This window comes from Pleurodeles waltl, chromosome 9 (genome assembly GCF_031143425.1).
Source record: "Pleurodeles waltl isolate 20211129_DDA chromosome 9, aPleWal1.hap1.20221129, whole genome shotgun sequence".
NCBI classification, from domain to species: domain Eukaryota; kingdom Metazoa; phylum Chordata; class Amphibia; order Caudata; family Salamandridae; genus Pleurodeles; species Pleurodeles waltl.
The window spans coordinates 903186541-903210873 of record NC_090448.1 but is presented as its reverse complement, the minus strand read 5'-3'; the positions used below and the strand labels follow the sequence as shown (position 1 = coordinate 903210873).

General features: G+C 45.0%; 1 protein-coding gene across 2 annotated transcripts in view; it reads left to right on the top strand.

The window, feature by feature from the left end:
• SYNE3 (spectrin repeat containing nuclear envelope family member 3) overlaps window positions 1-24333 on the top strand; it is a 378235-nt gene that overhangs the window by 299415 nt on the left and 54487 nt on the right. The window contains exons 15-16 of one of the 2 annotated variants that reach the window (XM_069208251.1): window positions 10224-11388; window positions 14800-14955. In XM_069208251.1, the coding sequence (XP_069064352.1) occupies window positions 10224-11388; window positions 14800-14955 (1321 nt within the window). The remainder of the gene's footprint in view (window positions 1-10223; window positions 11389-14799; window positions 14956-24333) is intronic. The other variant, XM_069208252.1, reaches the window with a different exon arrangement.

The following is a 24333-nucleotide window of genomic DNA, read 5'->3' as shown; positions in this document are numbered from 1 at the left end:
TGCCGCCAAGGTAATAATATTAGTAATTATCCTCCCAGACAAAACACAGTTTATTACTCGAACATCAACTTTAAATATATTTTGAAAATTCTTCAAACATCAGGTTACTAGTTCTAAAAATACACACATTTTCATCTTGAGTATACATTCTCAGTGTTGACATAGATAATATTTCAGCCAAGCAAAGGATTCAAAATAAATTAGGCTGGGCTGCACATAGAAGAGCTGCTTACAGCTAGCTGGAGAGCTATCTGTAGCTCAAAAGCTACTCATTGGAGATGCCTGCATTAGCCTTAGTGACTTTCAAATGAGAGAAAATAAACAGTTTAGAGTACCCCAGCGTATAGAGTGGCAGGTGTGATATTCCAAGAAGAGACAGCTTAGATGGGGCTGCAACCCTATTAGCAAATCATTTTAGAATAGGAATGGGCCTCAGAGAGAAATGTGCTGCAGATGGCATGGGATGTTGAACATCCCTTTAGGTTGATAAACAATGTGGATAAATGGCAGCTTAGTCATTGAGATTCATGGGCTGTAAATTGCACATTTCCCAACTAAAAACAGTATGCCAAAGGGTGGAGGGATGACCAAGGTTTGGGAAAGGCTGTCCCCGTGGGGAACAAGTTAAATACTTATTTGCATTAAGTGGACCTCTGTCTAAGTTCATAAAAAAATAACAACCTTTTAGTCAAACAAGAATGACCAGAATAACAAACAAAGGCATAGAAGACTCCACTCATGCCCCTACACCCAATTCTCAAGCCAAAACAGCATTTATTGTGAGGGTGTCCCTGAAGCAGCACTCCTGTGTATTCTATTGAGAATGCAATTGCTATGCTAAAGCTGCTAAATGCAAGTAATTAGTAAAGTCTGAGGTCTGTTTTTTGCTTACAGAGCATGTTTTCATAGAAGCCCTGTAGGAAACTGGCCCTTGTGGCAGTTACTGCCCCCCCCCACTTTTTGCCTGCTACTGATGCTGACTTGACTGAGAGTGTGCTGGGATCCTGCCAACCAGGCCCCAGCACCAGTGTTCTTTTCCTAAAACTGTGCCATCGTTTCCACTATTGGCACACCTCTGGCACACAGATAAGTCCCTTGTAAAAGGTACCAGTGGTACCAAGGGCCCTGTGGCCTGGGAGGATCTATAAGGGCTGCAGCATGTGTTATGCCACCCTAAAGGACCCCTCCTTTACCTGCCATAGCAGATTGTGTGTGTTGGTGGGGAGAAAAAGGCAAGGTCGACATGGCATCCCTCTCAGGGTGCAATGCCGACAAAACACTGCCTGTGGCAAAGATAAGTCACCCTCTAGCGGGCCTAACAACCCCAAGGCAGGGTGCACTATATCACAGGTGAGGGCATAGCTGCATGAGCAAAATGCCCCTGCAGTGTCTAAGTCTATTCTTAGACATTGTAAATGCAGTGTGGCCATATTAAGTATATGGTCTAGGAGTTTGTCATTATGAACGCCACAGCTTCATAATGGCTTCACTAACTACTGGAAAAGTTTGGTATCAAACTTCTCAGCACAGTAAACCCACACTGATGCCAGTGTTGGATTTATTCTAAAAAGCACACATCTTAGAGATGCCCCCTGCATTTTACCCAATCCTCTGGTGTAGGACTGACTGGTCTATGCCAGCCTGCACTAGCAGACACGTTTCTGGCCCCATGGGTTGAGGGCATTTGTGCTCTCTAAGGCCAGAAACAAAGCCTGCTCTGGGTGTAGGTGCTTCAGACCTCCCCCCTGCAGGAACTGTACATTTGGTGGCGAGTCCCAAGGCTCAGGCCTCATGTTACAGTGCCCCAGGGCACTCTAGTTAGTGGAGTTGCCCGCCCCCGGACAAAGCCCCACTTTTGGTGGCAAGTTCGGTGGAAAACTTAGGAAAATCAAGGAGGAGTGACCACTTCAGCTGGGACCACCCCTAAGGTGTCGAGAGCTGAAGTGACCCCCTCCCTGCAGAATCCTCCATCTTGGTTTGGAGGACAGGGACAATAGGGTTAGGTTTGTGTCCCCCTCCCCAAAGGGAGTGGCAGAAGAAGGGTATAGACACTCTCAAGGACAGTAGCCATTGGCTACTGCCCTCTGACCCCCTGTACCAACACAAAATCCAGGATTTAAGGGCATCCCTGAACCCATATCATCAGATTTCTGGTGACCTGACAAGAAAGAAGCAAGACTGCTAAGCTGAACCCCCAGCAGAGAAGAAGGAAGACGACAACTGACTTGGCCCCAGCCCTACCGGCCTGTCTCCTTCTTCAAAGAACCTGCACAAGAACTGCAATGCATCTAACAAGACTAGCGATCTCTACCAGGCTCCAGAGGGCTGCCCTGCACCCAAAAGGACCAAGATCTCCTGTGGACAGCAGCCCTGTCCAAGAAGAAACAACATCCAAGGACTCCAATACCACTCCGAATGCGTGAGTCCTGCCCACTCTGCACCTGACGCCCACGGCCCGTATCCAGGTTGCCCAACCAACTATAGAGGATCCCTAGGCGATTGCGAGCAAGTGCCCATCCTGGGTTGACCTCTCCATCCTTCTTCGACTCAGAGGGAATCCCGAGGATCCCCTGACCGCAAAAGCTCTGGACGAAGATATCCGATGCCTAAAAGACCACTGCACCCGAAGCCCTCAGGCCTATAAGAACCAATCCGCCGGTGCAGCTACATTCAGCAGGCTGCCCTCCTCCCTGTCCAGCCTGTGGTTCACCCGAGTCAACCCCCTGGACCTCGCCTGCAGCATCTGGGTGAACCTCGGGATCCCCTCAGAGAATCACTGGAGACCCAATGCTTTGTTTGCACCCTGCACCTGGCCGCCCTGCACCTGGCCACCCTGCACCTAGCCTGAGTGTGTATGTTTGCTGCCTACTTGTGGCCCCCGTGCTTCTCTAAACCCCCCAGGTCTGCCCTCCGAAGACACAGGTACTTACCTGCCTGCAGATCTGAAACCGAGTGCCCCAGTCTCCATAGGAGCCCCTATAAAATTTGCCTCCACTTTGACCTCTGCCACCGAATGGCCCTGTGTTACTGGTGGTGGGTGTTTGAGGTTAGCTTGAACCCTGACCTGTGGACTTCCTAAACCACGGAGACTGGAACTGTAAGTTTTGTACTTTAATCAGTCTAACTTTTCTTACCCCCCAGGAACTGTTTCTGAAAAATTTCCAATAAAGTGCCAACTTTTAAAACAGATTAGTGCCAATATTTCAAAAACTGTATAATTTATCAACTTTAATCTTGTTGTTCTAGGAATAAGTTAAGAAAATATATTTTTGCTATATAAAAAAACATTAGTCTGGAGTTAAGTCATTGAGTGTGTGCTCCTTCTATTGTCTGTGTGTGTACAACAAATGCTTAGCACTACCCTCTGATACGCCTAACTGCTACACCACACTACCACAAAAGAGAGCATTAGTATTATCTACTTTAGCCTATGGTAAGCCTCTGGGGGAACTCCTGGACTCTGTATCTCATTTTGATACAGTATATACAGAGCCAGCTTTCTACAAGTCCCAAATATTGCACTGAAAAGTTTAAAGATTATACCACAAACAGAAACGTGAAATCTTCCAACTCTAATCTTTTCTACATTCCAAAGATCACACTTGTCAGGAGAGGAAGACATTTGTTTACTTTTTAGCAGCAAAGGCATGGAATATAGTGCCCCTTGATCTTTGGTTTATAAACAGTGAAGAACTTTCAGAAAAAAGCTTACAAATTGGTTGTTTTCTACACCGTAACACAGATAGGAGGGTCAGTGCAGGTTATGATAGGTAGCGCCAGGACACCCTTTGGGGCAGCCATTTAGCGCTTTATAAATTCCATTCATTTATTCCTCAGGGTTTTCAATCCTAAAGAGTCAATAAAGTCTATTTTGTAACAAGATCAATACCTTTGGCAAGAAACACTTTCCCACCCAGGTGCAGAAAATAGATAATGTAACATAATAACACTGTAACTCATACTAAGTTGAAACACATGCAGAGGTAGTAACTCAACTCCAGGGATTGTTTAGTGCTAGTGCTAGAAAAATGTTTGTTCCCAAAAATTCGGAGCCCCTACCCCAGTTGCCATAGTACAGAATCTTTGCACTAGTACAAATAAAAGAACAAGCCAATTTGCACTGATTTTGCTGTTTCACTGAAAAGGGATGCTAAAACAATGGATTTTCACAAGGGCAAATATGGCACGGGCTGATGTACACGAGTCTATGGCATCTTGTTATGTATGAAACACTCAGATTAGGAATAAGTAATAGTGTTTATTGTAGCTGAAGAGAAATCTGGACATAGCTTCACTTCCCGTGTCCAGCCTTCAACTGACACCAAACATCGTAACATAGTTGAACTCAAACATTCCTAATCAAACATTCAAGGAAACTAAGCAACATAACACCACCTTTTCCTCATTAAACATACATATAAATTATAATTGTAATACTAAAGAAAATGCAAATTATATAGAGTGTGGAATAAAATCACTTATTATTGTCAACTAGTGTTTTGATTGGAATCCTGGTCTCCCAAAACATTTGAGTTGGACTTGTCATCTTGAGTACATCGTGTGTTCACACTCACCTTATTTTTCCTTAAAAGGCCCTGCGGTTCATTTATATTAGCCTCCTGCATATACAAATGAATTAATAGCATCCCTCTGCTCATTTATTCCAGAAGTACATGGTGTGTCTACTTCATCCTGAAGCCATTCAAACTCTCCATCTTTCTTAAACTCAATCTTTCTTCCAATTGCTATTCTGTTTAAATTCCACACTTTGCCTCTCCTTAATCTCACAGCATTTTGTAGAACATCCACCACTTCCTCAGGGTCATAAAATTGACTCTCCCCCTTTTGTACCAATCCTGTTTTTTTACATGTACCCAATCTCCAACTTCTATTCTTGCTGATTTCACACCATGTTTAGCATCATAATATACTTTACTTTTGTCATAGGCAAGTTGTATTTTATTCTTTACCTCCTCTTCCAACCAAAATTCTACCCCAGTAGAAAATAACCATCCATGATTTTACTTAGATCTTGGTTTCCTAGCTCTCATAATCACAAACGGGGGTAACCCAGTAGCTTCATTACATGTGATGCGATGTGCCCAAACAGTTTTTCCCATCATATTAACCCAATCCTCATTGTTCCTTATATTGAATTGAATGGTACCACTTATCATGCAGTTAAATCTTTCCACCATACCATTCCCACTGGGATTATATAAAGAGGTATTTCTATGTTTTATGCCTAGTTTGTCAAAATATGCTTTAGCTTTTTTAGCTAAAAACTGAACTCGATTATCACTTACTATAGAAGCAGGAATTCATACTGTATTTGAACATACTATCTAGGAATTCTAACACTGAATCAGTATCTGCCTTGTCCACTACTCTAACCACAGGCCATCTAGAAAATAAGTCTATTAATACTAACAAACATTTTTGCTTTTCCCCTACTAGTCCGATACTGTCAATGGCAACATTATCCCATGGCTCCTTAGGAAAAAATCCCTCGCTTATAGGTGGGCGTAGTGTAAGGATTTATCAGTGGTAGAACATGCACCACATTCTCTTACTTTCCTCTCAATATGTATATCCATCCCAGGCCACCAGTTCAGATTCTTGAGAATCGACTTGTTCCATCAATACCAGGATGTCCTTCATGGCATAACTCCATGATACTTCCACGTAAACTTTCTGGGGGGGTAATCCTTTCTGTTCTTGACAAGTTTCCTTTATTAACTGTCAACTCTGATCTTATCTCCCAATACGGTTTAACGGCTGGATTTAATGAATCTTTCCTTTCCTTGGCCAACCACTCACTACATATACAAGAAGTTCTTGTAAGAAGATAACATTGTGTGTGGATTTGCGCCATTTTAATAATAATATTGTAATAGATAAGTTTCCCCTTCCCAGAATTAACGAAAGTCACATGTTTAAAATGTGCCAAATGGTTTCCAACCCTTGACCTTTCTTCGGCCAACCATCAAATTTCATGTTACTCTTAACATTCATGACAAGATTATTTATATCTTTATCCACCTCCTCGTCTTAGCTGCTTAATTATTCCCCTTCTGCCTTTATGTTATTCACATATTTGACTTTTCTCTTCCTTCTCCTACATACTTTAGCAAAGTGGCCTATAATACCACAATTACTGCACTTTATTTTGGCTGCAGAACAATTTCTACTAGAAGCTAAAAGGTCTTTATTGTCACGTTAATAACATCTTGTTTGTTCTTTTACTTGTTTGTCTTGCTTGATCATTTTACTTTTATCAATGTTAGATTTTGAAAGTCCTTTCTTCTTTGTACTCACATTCACTTTTCTCACTAATTCATGTTCAACAGTGCCATGTTTGAAAGCTATAGCACATCTACTAGAAATCTCTGCTTTACTTACAATGGCAAGAATGTCCTCTAATGAGCTATCCCCATTCACCTAAAGTCTGTCTTGTATCGCAGGGTTACATGGATGCATATCAGCTTGATCCCATATCAGTTCGTCATGCAAAGTACCGAAATTACAATCTTGTGCCAATTTTTTAACTCAGATTCGTAGTTATCTATTCATTCAGATTTACCTTGTTTCCTTTGAAATAATTTAAATCTTGTGATACCCATGCAGACCTTTGGTGCAAAATAGTTATCTAGATCTAATAATGTTAGATTATACACATTTATGTCACCAGCCGTTTGCACTTTAGACATTTGATTATACACTTTTAGATCAGTAGAATTATTTTATTTTGGTCTGGAGCCATTTTGCCTGACTCATCCATAGCATCAACATAGTTTATGAAGTACGCCTTCCATTCTTGCCACTTCAAGGAAGGCTCTGATCCAGATGACCAAAACACATATGGAGGACTAATATTATAATTGTGTGTAGATACAACAGTAGCCATATGAAGACGCTAAGATTACCACACACAGAATCATAGATTGATCAATTTAAAACAAATAAATGAAGCTAAAACGACTAAAAAAAAATCCTCTTACTACGATTGTATCACATGATTTTAGTCCTTCCGTAGAGTTGAATAAAACAACAAGAAGTAGAAAAGGGAGTGGGCCTGTCGCTGGACTTCCAAAGCACAGTAGTGTAGATAATAATTATGTGTGTTCTAAGTGTGACTGTTGCTGAATTCTCGCAGACATGGTTAATGCTGTTAAATCAAGCATGACTGTCGCTGAATTCCCCAGGCAACTATAATGTTGTAGTCGTGCTTTAGATTTGATTAAATATGAAGTGGCCCAACAACTTAAAAAGGCCGCCAGTATGTTGTTTACTTCGTTTTTTTTTATAAGAGATGGTACTTGTTTTTAACGTGCATGCTCTTTACGAGGCTCCAAGTTGTCACTGCCACATGGTCGTCACTTCCACGTCGTCACTGCCATGTCGTCGTCACTTCTACATTGTCACGTATTTAGCACACTCCTTGAGCTTGCGTAATAAAGAAGATTCGCTTGAATATAGTAAGTTAATGGCTTGTGGCTTGCTGTTAAACATAAATTGGGTGCAGTGGCTTGTGGCTGCGTGTTAAACATAAATCGTTTGCAGTGGCTCATAGCTGTGCGTTAAATATAAATAGCGTGTAGATTCTCCAACAGTCAAAACTAGATATCCTTATTTAACGGCAAGTGTATTCCTCAAATAATTAATCTTAATTGTATCTATATCCAGCGTTGTTGCATGTAGTATGCTTCCATTGTGGTTCCCTTAAGTCGGTAATCTTGAAATAGTGTTTCCAGTGCCGCGTAGGTCCTCTAACTCCTCAGCACTCGCCGCCAGTGTTATGTATGAAACACTCAGATTACGAATCAGTAATAGTGTTTATTGTAGCTGAGGAACAATCTCAACACATCTTCACTTCTCGTGTCCAGCCTTCAACTGACGCCAAACATCCTAACATAGTTGAACACAAACATTCCATGGATGCTTGCTAATCAAACATTCCATGTAACTAAACAACTTAATGCAGTTTCATAATAGTCAGTGGAACATACACATCTTCGTGCTTTAAAGAGGACACATGAAACTTGGATTCAAAAGCAATTTGTTCCATTTTTTATCTCTTCAAGAAGAAAAGAAGAAAAAATGCTACAAAATATGTTTGCTCCCTCTTTTAAAAGTAGTAACAAATATTTATTTATCTTAAACATTGTTACTCTTTTAAAATGATTTATAACCAACACAAGCAGCAGATTGTTTGACATTCAAATACCTCTAATTTTGTCCCTGTGCAAAAAAATCTTTCTATAATAAGAACCGGAGAGAGTTCTGATGTTATGTTGTGTTATGTTAGACTATGCAAATTTGTTGAGTGCACTGTCTCCCAGTAGTGTATATTGGTACTAAGCAGATGTGTGTCTACAAACACCTGTGGTCTAGTTGGACTATTGGAAAAGCCAGGTTGTCAGCTTCTTGCAGAATTTAGGAAGTGAGAAGGAGGCTCTTATGTATAGCCGCAGGTCATTCCTTTAGGAACAATGTAGGAGAAGGCTTGACCACCAGTTCTGGTTTTCTGTATGCATGGGATTTGTGGAAGTAGGAGTCCGGATGAGTAGAAGTGTCTGAAAGGTTTGCGAAAGCAGATGAAACTTCTGAGGTATGATGGTCCAGTGTTATGTAGTGCCTTGAAAGTGTGGGGGAGGAGCTTGAATTGTGCTTGTTTGTGAATGGGTAGCCAGTGAATCTTCATCAGGTGTGGTGTGATGTGATTGCGGCATGGGAGACTGAGAGTGATTTTGGCTTGTAAGTTCTGAATGATCTGCTGCCTTCTAGTGAGTATTTTGTTGATCCTGGCATAAGAAGGGTGTTCCAGTAATCAAGCTTGCTTGTGACCAGGGCATGCATGACGGTTTTCAGGGTGCTGATGAAGAAGTCATTTGAAAATCTTCCTCAACATCTCCAGGGTATGTAAGCATTGATTAGGACAGCGATGTCGAGTTTGGTGTTGATGATGATCCTCAGGTTCTTGGCGTGGGTGGTCCTAGGTCTTTTGGCCACCAGGTGGAGTCCCACGGTGATGTGCCCTTCTCAAAGATCACAATTTTCGGTCTTGTGTCTGATTGCCCTTAGACAGTTGGTCTTCAACCAGTGGACGATTTCAGTCATGAAGGCATTGACGTTGATCTGCGTGTCTTTTCTGCAAGGGAAAGAATTAGTTCTGTGTCATCAGCATAAGACAGAAAGTTGATGTGAGAGTGAATGATGCTAGCTAGAGGGGACATGTATGCATTGAAGAGGCTCTGCCTCATGTAGGATACTTGGAGAACTCTGCAGATGAGTTCGCTGGTGTCTGAGATCTACGGTGCCACACTGACTGGGCCCATCCATTGAGGAAGGAGCAGGTCCATTGGAGTGCCTGTTCTTAGATTCCATGTTGTGTACGCATGGGGTGACAGTGCAGTGGGAGACTGTTTCATACTCTGCGGAAAGGTCCAGAAGGATGAGCGGTACCATGTCTCCTCTGTCCAGAGTCATGCGGACGTCATCTATGGCGGAGATGAGCACAATTTACATGCTTTGATTAGATCAAAACCAGACTTAGTGGTGTTGAGGAGTTGGTGGTTGTTGAGGTATTTGATCAAATGTTAGTTGATCTTGCCCCGGAATTGAAGCAACATTCCATTATACCAGCAGCTATAGTGATGCAAATGTGTGTTCCATGTTGCACCATTGCATTGAGTCTCAGCTATAAGAAGAGCTTCATTCTTTACCTAACCCCAAGGTAGTCATTCCAGGAGGCTTCCACCAGTGCATCACCACCTCACTAGTTTAATGTTTTCTTTTTATTATTGCTAAGGACTAAGACTGTCCAATCAAGTGTCATGTGAAACCTAGTGCATACAAGAATGGGACCCACATAGGAAAGACTCCTTTATTATGAAGCCTATGCATAGCTGCATATACCTAGCTTCTATGTCAAATAATGGTGAATCACACTTCTTGTTCATTCTTGCCTTTACATTTTTGACATTCTAGTGTCATGCTTTCACTTTGATCTTTTCTAAACTTTTACCTTTATTTCTTCCCTAAATTCTTTTAGAAAATACGATACTGTTGTTAAATTATGAACTAAATTCAAATATAGCATGCCAAAATAGCATGCAGGTTATTTATATATATTTTTTGTGGGATCAGAAAATTATTTTCATTGTTTAATTCACCCCATCTATAAATTTTAAAATGCATTTCTCTGCTTTGTTATTTACTAGGTTTCACAAAGGAAGTCAGCCTGACCACATTGAGATGGACGCTGGGAAAACTGTTGTGAAATGTGAAGAAATGTCTACCTTTCCCTCTTTCTTAACGGACGACAGTGGCAAAACTGGCAAAAGACTGGATATTGAAAGAGAAAAAGAGGACATGGAAATAACTTCTTTCAGTAATGACCGTAGTGGAACTGAGAAGAGGGTGGCTTTTAGAGGAGGAGACCATGGAAGAGGAATAACTTCTTCCAATGTTGACATTGGTGGAATAGGGAAGAAAATGATTACTGAGAGAAGACAAAAGGAAACTGGATCTACACCTTCTGTGGATGACCTTGACAGGATAGGCAACATCATTACAATAGGAAGCAGTGAACAAGGAACTGCTTTCATCTCTTTAGGAGACAGCATTGAAGGAACAGGGAAGGGAATGGCTGCCGGTACACAAGAACATAGAACTGGTTTGGCATCTTTCTCAGAGGATGAAAGGATTACACCGGGGAATGAAACTGATATAGGGAAAAGGACATTTGGGTTAAAATCTCATTCTGTGGAAAAGAGTAAATTATCTAAAAATAACATTCTTGAAAGAGGTATTAATCCAGACACAGGGTTAAACTCTTCCACAGACCATGGTGTTACTGTACCTGGGAAGCAAATGTTTGCAGCTCGACATAACTGGAAACTTGGGTTCACTGCTGAGGATGAAATAGCTGACAAAAATGTGTCACATGGAAGTAGATACACTGAGGGGATATCCTCTTCTTCTCTTCAGGATATAACCACACCTGAAAAAGACACTGATGAAGGTGAATTTGAAAGGACAATTGAGCAAGACACCCATGGTGGTGCAGCAACAGAATCAGACACGACTATAGAAGCAGCAAGAGGAGAAAAGGTACAGGAATTGACCTTTTTCAATGATGATGAAATGATAGCACTTAGACATCGAATGGGAACAAGGGTGCGAAAGCAAGCCAGTTACTCTTCTCACACTGAGGGTAATATTCTGTCAGCTAGAGAGAAGATGCCTGTAGCTAATGGAGAAGAGGCAGATACGTTCACCCCTTACTCAGAGGCTGCAGAGAAAAGTAAATGGACAATCCAGTTTCCTTCTTATCCTGGAAAAGGAAAGTCTGCATTTTCTGGACATATCAAAGGAACACAAAAGGTGGAACTGTTTTCCTTGCTCTACCGTATTTTCATCAGAGCCCTGCCAAATGTGATGCATAAAATAAAGCGTGATTACATAACACCCCTAAAAGTTCCTAGGTGTTTAAAAAGTCACTTTAGTGTACACTTTGACACTGGATCAAACTTTTCATTAACATAGGCATATTTGATACCAGTCATTACTATAATCTACCAATGCCCCCACTTGAAATTATTGATAACAAATCTGGTTGAGCACCCTATAGATGAAATGTATTAAGCAGTAGAATAATCCACTGGCACTTAACAAAACAATTCATGGTTACATTTCATTTTACTAATAAACAAATAGCTAAAGTTGTAATTACCATTGACAAAGCATGGTAGCTTTTTTAGATGTAAGAAAAAGAATGGCACAATATGTTAAATAAAATTATATAGATTCGAATTTTTAGTGAATAATACCATAGCATGCTTTGCAGACATAAAACTGAACAATTAACTAAGATTGTTGTATGCCAGAATATTGAATCCAAAGATACTGACCTGGCCAAATGCTGTGGCAAAAATATTGACTACCAGAACAACTGGTAATATATTGATGCTGTTATCTGTGTCTAGAGCAATAAGCAGCTGTTTGCAGAGGTTGAAGATGACAGTAGACAGCACAGAACCCTGGGGTGATCCACAGGCGATAGCGATCTTTTGGAACCTGTAGGTGTTCATGTGAATAACTTGATGTTGATTGAGAAAGGTAGGAGGAAAACCAGTGAAGGCCATTTACGATGAATACCATACCATGTGGAAGAGGGTTGGATGATTAACTGGGTCAAAGGAAGCAACTTTAGGAGGCTGGGGTCATCGTCATCTGTGCTCAGGAGGGCATTGGTTATGTGGTGTAAGGGAGTAGTGTCCATTTTCCAGCATGATCTGAAGCCACGATGTAAATCAAGAAAAATATAGTTAGCACTGATCGGTTCTTGGGATTGAGCATAGACTGCTTTTTTCAATGATATTGCCAATGAAATCCAGGTGAGGGATGGACTTGTAGTTGGCAAAGTCATCAATGTCTAATGTAGGTTTCTTGAGGCATGAACAAATATTGCCTGGCTTCAGAACTCCTGGTAGAATATGTTGAGTAATGAGGCATTGTCAATGGTGAGTAGGGGTGAGAGAGTTTCCCAAGAAAGAGCATTGATGAAAGACTAGTGTGAGGCATCATTTTTTAGGAGATGGCTTTAAGGGATTTCAGTATGTGTAGGCAAGATCTGTGAGAGAAAATTATTTGAAAGATGACTATTGTAGCATTCCATGAGACAGGGTGGGTCTAAGAGGAGAAGCAGGTCTAGTGTTATTGATGTGCTGTCGGATCTTTTTATTTTTCACTGAAGAGGAAGCTGATGACATTGCACTTGTCTGGAGTGTGTGTTATGTGGGTCAGGCATGTTGTTGATGCAGTTATTGATTGTCTTGGAAAGTTAACTACTTCTTTTGGTGGCCTCATGGATGTTGTTGGTTTAGTACTTTGCTTTGGCTGATGAGAAGAGGCTTCAGTATCATGAGGTCATTTGAAGTTCTATTTTTCTCCCATTTTTTCCTGTCAGTGGATGGAGTATTTAATGTTAGCAAGGTCTTTAGATTAGCAAGGTGCTGAAGGTTTTAGCTTATTCAGGTGTGTTTTGGTTGGAACGTGGATGTTCACTTTGTTTTCCAAAAACAAAGTTATTTAGAAGGGTATTGGTTTTGGATTTGGAGCTGGCAGGGCAAGCGATACGTTCATGCCTTTGTTTGTCAGTGGAGCAGTGCTTAAAAGATCTGAATGATTGCTCTTCTCTTTTGGGTTGACCTCTGTTTTTCGGAAGGATACTGAGAAGAGAGGCAGGGATGGCGAATTGTTTGGCCCAGTGAAGGGGTATTGGTGATTTGCATTGGATTGTTGGGGATGATGAAAAAACTAGGTCAAGGATGTGACATTAGAAGTGTGATGTCTTGGTGATGTGCAGTAGCACGTTGACAGTATTAATGAGATTTAAGAGTGTATCTTTTTTTAGCTTGTGGTGTGTGGGAGGTAGAAGTCAACCAAGAGTGTTGTGTGTGTGTCTTGGGTGAATGATGTGGTAAGAAGCTCTGCGAATTCATAAGTTCATCAGTGAAGTCCTTGTTCTACCCGGGAGACCTGTGGATTGGATGGGAGATGGTGGTCTGAGTTGCAGAGAGTGGGAAGTCTCATGTCAGTAGTTCCATGGAGTGTCACTTGCTTGCCTATATGGTAGGACCAGGAGGACTTGGGGATTACACCAAGGCCTCCTCCCATTTTATGTGCATGGTCCACATGGTGGATGCTGTAGCCTGAGGAAAACAAACGTCTAAGATGTGTGTGGATGAGAATGTTAATCATGTTTCTGTTTTGAAGAAGCTGTCAGGCTTTTGGTAGGCGGTGAGGTATGCAATATCTGCTGCATGGTAAATGGAGTACTGCACAGCAAGCATATTTATGGAGTTAATTGTGGTAAACATGTGTTTGTGTAAGCGTATCCTCATGATATTCTGGTAGCCAATATTTTTAGCCTCAATATTTTGGCAGGTTGATAGTAAATCCTTGATATTCTCGTAACCTGAAAATGTCCTTGCAGATTTGCTATACTAACCTGTTTTCTATAAAGAATAGATTTTGAAATCCTGCCACCAAGGTGATTGTGTAATTACAGCTGCATTTCCATTGAAGACAAGCACTAATTATCAATAGACGTTGCTGATTTTTCATAGTAATCATGTATATATCTTCAAACTCTATTCAGTAAATCCCCCTTTGCTCTCCTATTCTTATTTCTATTCTAACAAAAGCGCAGTGTAGTGTTTTTTTTTTCCACACAAATTTAAGGTATGCTCTATTTCAATCTCCCATTTACGTTTATACACGTATGGAGATCATAGAGGTTCGTTTGTTAGGATATAGACACTGTAATGAGCATATTCCATGCTACACCCATATGCAGAATTGTACTGATGTATGAATGAGGTGCATAATTTAAAAGATTGTCAGTGTTAACACCTTCATGCCTCATAACATTATATTCAATAATCCCCAATTACATATTTTCTTACCCAGCGCCTTGACAAAACCTTTCAAAATCACTTCAAGTCTAGAACAATTTTCACTTTTAATTATCCTGTTTTTTCCTGAAAATGAATTTGAGAAACCTTTCACTTATTTAAAATTTGGCACCAGGGATGTGTGTTGGAGCATGTACTTGGTAGGTGTACTCCATGCTTAATACTTACTTTTTTACTGTTTAGTACATTGAATAATTCATCATTATAAAGGCAGCCACAGTAATCCAACTCACTTATGTCATGAAAATGCACAGTCATATTGACAGAGTGTAGAAGGCTGACGTAAACAATTTTTTTCTTTTACTCTATATTACAGTTGACTCTTCCAGAAGTGAAAGATGGTGCTGATTACAGTAGACTCATCAAAGAGTTTGAGGAATGGTTACTAACGGAAAATACCAAACTGAACAAAATTCTTACAAGAACTTCCACAAGTGATGACGATATGGAAGCAAGGCACCGAAAGTTGCTGGTATGTCAAGCCGTGTGGCATGCTCTTGAAATATTTGGCATAAATTGAATTTAACGAGCCCTCTTTAATTCCATTACATACTATGATCAGGTCTTTTACACTTTTTAGAGACAATTTCGTGCTTTTCTGTCATAACCTGCACTTATAGACTTTTAGATATACCAAGAAGCAAAATATGAACTTGTCGTTGTCAATTTATTGTCATGGAAATCATTTAAGTATTCTGGGTGCAATACAGTTTTTATTTTGTGACATGTAGAATAGGCAAATATTCTTGTTACTCTCCCATCCAGTGGAAGGCAAGGGTACCATCGATATGAGCTACCAATATATTACACAAAGGTTCCCGGCTATTGAGATACACATCCTGTGGGAATTGTCCACTGGCGTCTACGTCTGCCCTTTACACCAACATGCAGATGGGTGAGCAGCACCTCATTTGCATGAGTACATTTCCATATCTGGTCCTTACTTCTTTTACCACTGTCATCTATTGCCAAATCAGCTTTATGCAACTAGAAGTGAGAGCCAATACACCACCTGTAAATAGAGCAGCTTTGTATTCTTTTATTCCGCTCTTATTTACATAAGGGGACTTTGGCAGATCTCCTTGAGATCTTCTGCCATCTGGGCAAGGTCCTGCTGGTTGTTTGCAACATTTGTGCTGTGCTTTCCTGCCAATATGCAGTTCATCACCCGCATGCAGTGTGTAATATTCAGGCAGCAGTTGCGGGTGGCAAATTGCCTGTTGGCCAGGTGGGAGGAAGGAGTTGTAGGAGTAGGCGCACAGGCTGGGAGCACCCTCCATAAATAATAAAATATCATGCTGCAACCTGCACAGGCCTAACATCTGTGCCTAAAGTGCATCTGTTTTGTCCCACAGCAAAATATCTGCATATCCCTGGCCACTATATCCACCCTTGGGGCAGCAGTAATACTGTATGCTCCTCCTGCACAAAATTGGATTCCTAGTGTATGAGGAGAGAAGCCACACCCTTAATGTGAGTTCTGACTTTTGTACCACGAGGGTGAAACAGATTGTGACTCCTAAAGCAGATTCAGTGAGGACTACCTAGCTTATGTTTAGTAACCTTGATCAAGCAGTCTGGCTTTTCTCATAGAATGGATTTGGTACCTGTGCAACAACCCCAAAACCACAATATATTTAAGAAATTTAAAAACAAAAACATAAATCCCCAAACCAAGTTAGAAATAAAAGTACATTTTCATAAAATAAAGAAAACACAGATACAGTGATCAAGAATTATAGCAAAGACAAAACTTTCTGTTAAAATTAACGGGAGGGGGGAAAACAATGTAAGTATAAAGGGTGTGGTAGATCCAGGCCTGGGCCTCGTTCGCAGCTCACTCAAAATAGATAGTGAATGAGATTGTTTGGGCTCAGGGTGGACTTTTTAGAAGGGGTGGAACTTGTCCTGTTGTGTGTTGAAGGCATCTTCATTGAGTGATTTCATGATGAATGATGGCAGAATGCTTTTTTTTGTAGCAGGTGGCCTTGTTGGAGGTCACGATATCTGATTTTAGTGTGCTAGATGTGGATGATGCTGTCCACTTCGGGACTGAATAATGGGAGATTGTAGGCAGTGTGATTGTTTGATGTTAAGAGGGCTTCTGATGCCATTTATCTTTTCAGTGAAGAAGTGAGTGATGACACTGCACTTGTCAACTTAAAAGGCTTGGGGGGGTAGGCAGATCATTGGTGTACTGCTTCATTGTCTTGATGACTCCTCCAAATCCTTTGGTCACTTCATTGATCGTATTCCTGTAAAAGGTGGTTTTGACTGTGATAAGAACAAAATGTTTTGAGTTGGGTGAGATTGGTGGGGGCATTGTTGTATGTTTATTTGTATGCATAAATGTATTGGTATTTTTATAGAACAAACATAGCTATGGAGCTAAGGACAGCTGTATGTTACATGAACCTAAAGAGCTTTTAACAGTTTTAAGTGAATTCTTCTTAAGTGATTTCCCCTAGAGGTCTATGAAGTCTATGCATCCAAAGAGCAGGAAAAGCAGACAAGGGTCGCAGGAGTGCTCCTGTGAGCATAGTCCACACGGATGAGTTAGTTTTGAGACTGCCTCAGACTTGCCAGAGACTTAGCAGGGTACCTTGTGATTCATGGGACCCAATACTATAATCTGAGATGTCAAAACAAGCGCATTTTAATGTATAACTTATTCAACACTATAATTGACCTAGAAGTCACTAAAAGCAAGGCTATTATTATGGAAATTAGAAACACATGAGTACAAGACAACTAGGGGGTCATACTAACCCTGGCGGTCGACGACCGCCAGGGCTAAAATGACGGGAGCACCGCCAACAGGCTGGCGGTGCTCCCATGGGCATTCTGACCGCGGCGGTACAGCCGCGGTCAGAAACGGGAAACCGGCGGTGTCCCGCCGGTTTCACGCTGCCCTAGGGAATCCTCCACGGCGGCACTGCTTGCAGCGCCGCCATGGGGATTCCGACCCCCTTACCACCTCCAGGAACAGGATGGCGGTAACGGGTGTCGTGGGGGCCCCTGCAGTGCCCATGCCAATGGCATGGGCACTGCAGGGGCCCCCTAACAGGGCCCCACTAAGATTTTCAGTGTCTGCATAGCAGACACTGAAAATCGCGACGGGTGCAACTGCACCCGTCGCACCCTTTCCACTCCGCCGGCTCCATTCGGAGCTGGCATCCTCGTGGAAGGGGGTTTCCCGCTGGGTGGGCGGGCAGCCTTCTGGCGGTCGCCCGCCCGCCCAGCGGGAAACTCAGAATTACTGCGGCGGTCTTTTGACCGCGCAGCGGTATTCTGGCGGTCCCCGCTTGGCGGGCGGCTCCCGTCGCCCGCCAAGTTCAGAATGACCCCCCTAATGTTTTGTTAAGAGCTTCCATCGCCTGTATTTGTTTCTCAAGATTTGGTAGAAATGTACATCACTTAGGCCCTCATTACAACGTTGGCAGTACATATCGCTTACCGCCGTGCAGAAGACCGCCAACACACTGCGGCGGCAGCGGAATACCGCTTCAGCTATTACGACCCAGAGCCCAGAATCCACGAAAAACCAGACACCCACACAAGTCCGCCACACCAAAGGTCGGTGATAAACTGACACCGTCACGCCAACAGGAATACGGCCACACTATCACGACCCACGAATCCACGTGGCGGTCATTCAGCCGCGGTATTCCATTGGCGGTACACACCGCCGCGCTGAAAATACACACACACTTACAAACACAACCACATTGGACAATTCCAAATACACATACGTGATACACATACACACACCACTCCCACACACTCAATACAATATAAAACACACATCCACATCACCCACAAACCCCTACGACAAAAATTGAGAAAGAAGCCCAGAGAGAGACATCACCATCAACAATACTAGCATCCACAGGCACACAACACCATCACTCACACAACATCCACACACCTCAGACAACACACACAAACACATCCCCTCACACATCACAACACAAACCACCTCACACATCACCCACACCACGCCATACCACAGCAAAGACACCCCAGGTTCTCTGAGGAGGAGCTCAGGGTCATGGTGGAGGAAATCGTCCGGGTAGAGCCACAGCTGTTCGGATCACAGGTGCAGAACACCTCCATAGTTAGGAAGATGGAGCTATGGTGCAGAATCGTAGACAGGGTCAAAGCAGTGGGACAGCATCCAAGAACTAGGGATGACATCAGGAAGAGGTGGAACGACCTACGGGGGAAGGTGCGTTCCGTGGTCTCAAGACACCAGATTGCAGTACAGAGGACTGGCGGCAGACCCCCACCTCCTCCCCCACAACTAACAACATGGGAGGAGCAGGGTCTTGGCTATACTGCATCCTGAGGGCTTCGTAGGAAAAGCAGGAGGAATGGACTCTGGTAAGGCAAATCTTAACTATTACATCCCCCACCCTACCTGCATGCTATCACATACCCCACCCTCACCCCCATCACTCCAACACCTCACAAATGTCCCACTATCACAACCCACACATCCCAACACCAAGCCCTGCATGCAACACCAAAGCATGGACACCCATCACCAAAGCATGTCCACTACAGATACCCACACAGACCCCAAACCAATGATCACACAAGGTCCTACACAAGAATGCAAGCAGTGGAGAACAGGGTCACTCACCCATTGCACACAATGGCACACACAGATGCAATATTCATGCCCCTGCATGAATATTTACACCCCTGCAGGACCCCACTACCCAACGTCACCGGACAGGAGGTTCCAGACATGTCCACTCCCCCCAAAGAAGAGGCCCACAGTGGCGACAGCAGCTCTGTCCAACTGGATCAAGATGACCAGCCCGGTACATCTGGGACCTCGGGACAGTCGGTTCCCCTGACACTGGCACAAGCCACCACAGAGCCTCCCCCTCAGGAAACACCAGCACAGCACCCACCCAGCCGGCCCACCCCTCTGTCCCCAGGACACATCAAGCAGCAGTGTGTCCCCCACTCCAGAGAACCCAGGCAAACCCACCAACCAAAGAAAATCAGGGACCTGGGGGCAGTGGCAGTGGGCACACAGTTCAGGGGACAGAGGCACAGGAAAACAGGGGAACTGGGAGGACTGCTGTGCGACGGGGGGAGGACAGGCCCAGGGAACCCACTCTCCACGAGGCCCTCTCCAACATCATGGGAGCGTACCATCATTACCAGGAGACGATGGCATCAGTACTGGCCAACTTTCAGGAAACCCAGTGGCTGCAGGAGGAACACTACCTGGGGATCAGGGAGGAACTTAAGTCCATCAACACCACCCTGGTCACCATTGTAAGGGTGCTGAAGGACCTTGTGAACGCTAGGAGGGACACTGTGGCATAACAAGGGGCCCCTGACACTAGGCTGGATGATGAACAGCCCACCACCTCTGCCGGCGCTAGTGGACAGGAGACACCGCCCCAGGACCATGACACCAGCACCCCACCCCCTGCAGAAGAAGAACCACCCCGCAAACAGTCCCTGAGATCCAGGACAAAGACAGAGAACAATGCCAAGACCCCCGCCAGGAAATGAGACCCCCCTGAATGTCATCCTTCTGTCCCAAATCGTCACCCTGACTATACCTCAACTGCCCTAGCTCCACTTCCTATGCCCATTTGGACGATGCACCTGTGAAACAAATAGACTGGACTCTGCCATGGACAATCCTCCACCATCACCCCTGCCCATTTTACATCCCCTCCACTATTTTGCACTGAAATAAACACCCTTGAATCACAAAACAAGCTGGAGACAGTCTGTGCTTTCACAAATGTATATTTGCAATAACCATGGAATATAGCAATGTCGACATACCGATGTAACACAGCTGTAGTCCATGAGGTAATATAGCAGAGGTCACACAGTGGGACCCACATCTGTGAAATGGAAAGGCAAAGTGACAAGTCAAGGTCCATACACTGGGTGAAAGTGACAGACATATGATAGGTCTAACAATTGTATGAGAGGTGTGAGGCAGTGACATCTTCTTACCTGTGTCTCACTGGAAGTATTGCTGGATAACGTTGTTTCTGTTGTCGATATCCTCTTCTTCTGCCTCCTCTTCTTCACTGTCCAGAGGCTCCACAGCTGCCACAAGACCTCCTTCTGGACCATCCTCCTGCAGAAAAGGCACCTGTTGTCGCAAAGCCAGGTTGTGCAGCATACAGCAGGCCACGATGATCTGGCACACCTTCTTTGGTGAGTAGTAGAGAGAACCACCTGTCATATGGAGGCACCGGAACCTTGCCTTCAGGAGGCTGAAGATCCTTTTGATCACTCTCCTAGTTCACCCATGTGCCTCATTGTAGCGTTCCTCTGCCCTTGTCCTAGGATTTCTCACTGGGGTCAGTAGCCATGACAGGTTGGGGTAACCAGAGTCACCTGCAAATGTCGAGGGACAACTGTTAGACACACACTAACCGTTAGGGACAACCCCAGACAACTATTCACAGGGTATAGGGTCCTTGTCCTCACCTATTAGCCACACACGGTGCCTCTGGAGTTGCCCCATCACATAAGGGATGCTGCTATTCCTCAGAATGTAAGCATCATGCACTGAGCCAGGAAACTTGGTATTCACATGGGAGATGTACTGGTCGGCCAAACACACCATTTGCACATTCATTGAATGGTAGCTCTTCCGGTTCCTGTACACCTGTTCACTCCTGCGGGGGGTACCAAGGCCACATGTGTTCCATCAATGGCACCTATGAGGTTGGGGATATGTCCCAGGGCATAGACGCACCTTTCACTGTAGGCAAATCCTCCACCTGAGGGAAAACGATGTAGCTGTGCATGTGTTTAAGCAGGGCAGACAACACTCTGGACAACACATTTGATAACATAGGCTGGGAAATCCCTGGTGCAATGGCCACTGTTGTTTGAAAAGACCCACTTGCCAGGAAATGGGGTACTGACAGGACCTTCACTAGAGGGGGGATGGCAGATTGCTGACATCAGGTCTGGCTCCAACTGGGCACACAGTTCATGGATTGTTGCACGATCAAGTCTGTAGGTGACTATTACGTGCCTCTCTTCCATTGTCGACAGGTCCACCAGCGGTCTGTACACCGGAGGATGCCACCATCTCACCACCTGCCCCAGCGGATGTGCCCTATGGAGGAGACCAGCGAGCAGAGAGTCAGCCAACACTCAGGTTTTACTAAATGTCATTTGCAAACATTTGTAAATCCGCAATGTGCCTGTTACTGTGTGTATGCAAGGCCTAGATAGGTGTGACGCAGTTAATATTAATGCCATGTGGCCCCCTGAAATGGTGGCTACCTGACCTGTAAGGTGGGACAAGGGGATATGAGGTAACTACGCTGGTGTTCTACACCGTCGCGGTAGGTGGTTGAAGGCCGCAGCGCAATCCTGCATTGGTTAACATTGGACCCTATGGATCCCAGGTGCCAATGACGATGTACGTCAGCGGTGACGGTACGCACCGCAGCGGACGTGACTGCCATTTTCTGTCTGTTCACTCACTTGATACCTGACCTTCGACAGGAGATGACCTACACTGCAAGTGCTGCTGTGACCTCAGTCTGGAAGCGACGATGGCTGATATGTTTGGGGAAAGGGCCCCTGCCTTCACTTCGGAGGAGTTGGAGAAGTTAGTGGATGGGGTCCTCCCCCAGTACACGCCACTCTACGGTCCTCCAGACAAACAGGAGAGTACACTGTGAGCATGCTGATTGGGCAATGCCTGTTTGGAGTGGTGTGGATGGAAGATAGATGGTGGGGGGGTGGAATGAGGCCTGCATGTGTGTGAGTGTATGTGCGTCAGAGCAAGGGTGGGAACGTGGGCCAATGACTGTGATGGTCCGGACGGTTAAGGCTTTCCTTTTCCCCTGTACTATTCCTCTAGGTCAGCGCCCACCAGAAGAAGGATATTTGGCGTGCCATCGCCAAGGACGTCTGGACCCACAGACAGAGCTCCCACTGCCGGAAAAGATGGGAGGACATTCGCCGCTGGAGCAAGAAGACGGCGGAGACCCAGCTGGGGATGGCCTCCCAATGTGGGAGGGGTGCCTGTCGCACCATGAACCCCCTGATGTTCCGGATCCTGGGGGTGGCGTATCTGGAGTTGGATGGGCGCTTGAGGGCATCACAGCAGCCACAATGGGGTGAGTACCGTCACATCCCTCTGACTCTGTGCGCATTACGAGGTGTCTGGGTGGGGGAGGTGGGCAGTGGGTTACCCTAGGCCAAGGCGAGCTTTGTAGGCAAGGACCCTTTGTGAGGCAGGATATGTGGCACCCCTACCCTACGAGTGGTAAGAGCCATCTACACCTAGTCAGGCCCCTGTGACTTCCATGTGTGCAGCAATCGGGCATAGGCCTTGTACCCCATGGGCATGTGATTAATCTAGGAACTCTAAGTGCATGGCGTAGTGCAGAGGGCTGCTGTGTCTTTAGTGTCCGCCAACGGTAGTGGTATTTCATGCATTGAACATGTATTTCTTCTGTCTTTCCCCCACCCTTTTTGTGGTCTCCCTGTTCTTGTGTGCAACAGCATCATCAGGCGGAGGAGCAGTGGCACCAGAGCAGGAGGGAGCTGCATCCCACTTGGCCCTGGAGGGCAAGACAACGGAGTATGAAGCCACTAGTGGGATGGACGGCGAGGGTAGCTCCACTGCAGGGACAGGAGGTGACATCTGCGACAGCGACTCCTCCTCTGATGGGAGCTCCCTTGTGGTGGCGGGCCCCTCTGTGCCCCCCGCATCAACAGGTACAGCCGCCACCCCCCCTACCAGCACTGCCCTCCCAGCAGCACCTCAGCGTCTGTCCTGTGGCCGCTCACCCAGGAGGGTGGGTATCTCCTTCGCCCCAGGCACCTCAGGCCCTGCCCCAGTCAGCCCTGCTGCCCTCAATGAGGAGGCTATTGACCTCCTGAGATCCCTCACTGTTGGGCAATCTACCATTCTGAATGCCTTCCAGGGTGTCGAGAGGCATTTGCAACAAACAAATGCATACCTGGAGGGCATTCATTCTGGCCAGGCAGCCCAACAGAGAGCATTTCAGGCTCTGGCCTCAGCACTGAAGGCAGCCATTGTCCCTGTGTCCAGCCTCCCCCCTCCAACTTCCTCCACCCAGACCCAATCCCCTGTGCCTCAGCCTATCCCAAGCACACCATCAGCCCAGCATGCACACACCTCATCACACAAGGGTGGCTCAGGCAAACATAAGCACCACACATCCCACAGGCACTCAGACAAGCATCATTCCCATACAGACATACCAACATCCACTGCATCCACTGTGTTCCCCCTCCTCCACGTCGTCCTCCTCACTCCCTGTCTTGTCTCCACTCACACCTGCATGCACTACATTTTCAGCCACTACCTACATCACCAGCACGCCCATCACCACACACTGCTCACGTGCACTCACCACCCCCACTACCATTCACACATCCCGTGTCCTCTACCAGTGTGTCTGTGAGCCCTCCTCCCAAAGCACACAACGCAGGCACACACCACCCAACAGCCATCCACCTCACAACAGCCTCCAGCCCATGCACCTACACCCACATTCAGCAATCCTACACCTCCTACAACCACTACCTCTTCCTCCACCCAAAACCCACTCCATCTACCCGTCCCATTGTGTCTAAAAAAAACTCCTGGCTAACATTGACCTCTTCCCTACACCTCCCTCCCCGTCCGTCCCCTAGGGCCAGGCTTTCCAGGTCCCAACCCAGCACCTCAGCCACCACATCACCGGGCACAGTGGTCCCAGCAACAGCGGGCTTTTAGAGTGCACCAAGCATCAGGGCAGCCAGTGTGCCACAGAGCGAGGGCAAGGACATTCCGCCACCTGTGAAAGTAAAAAAGTTGCCC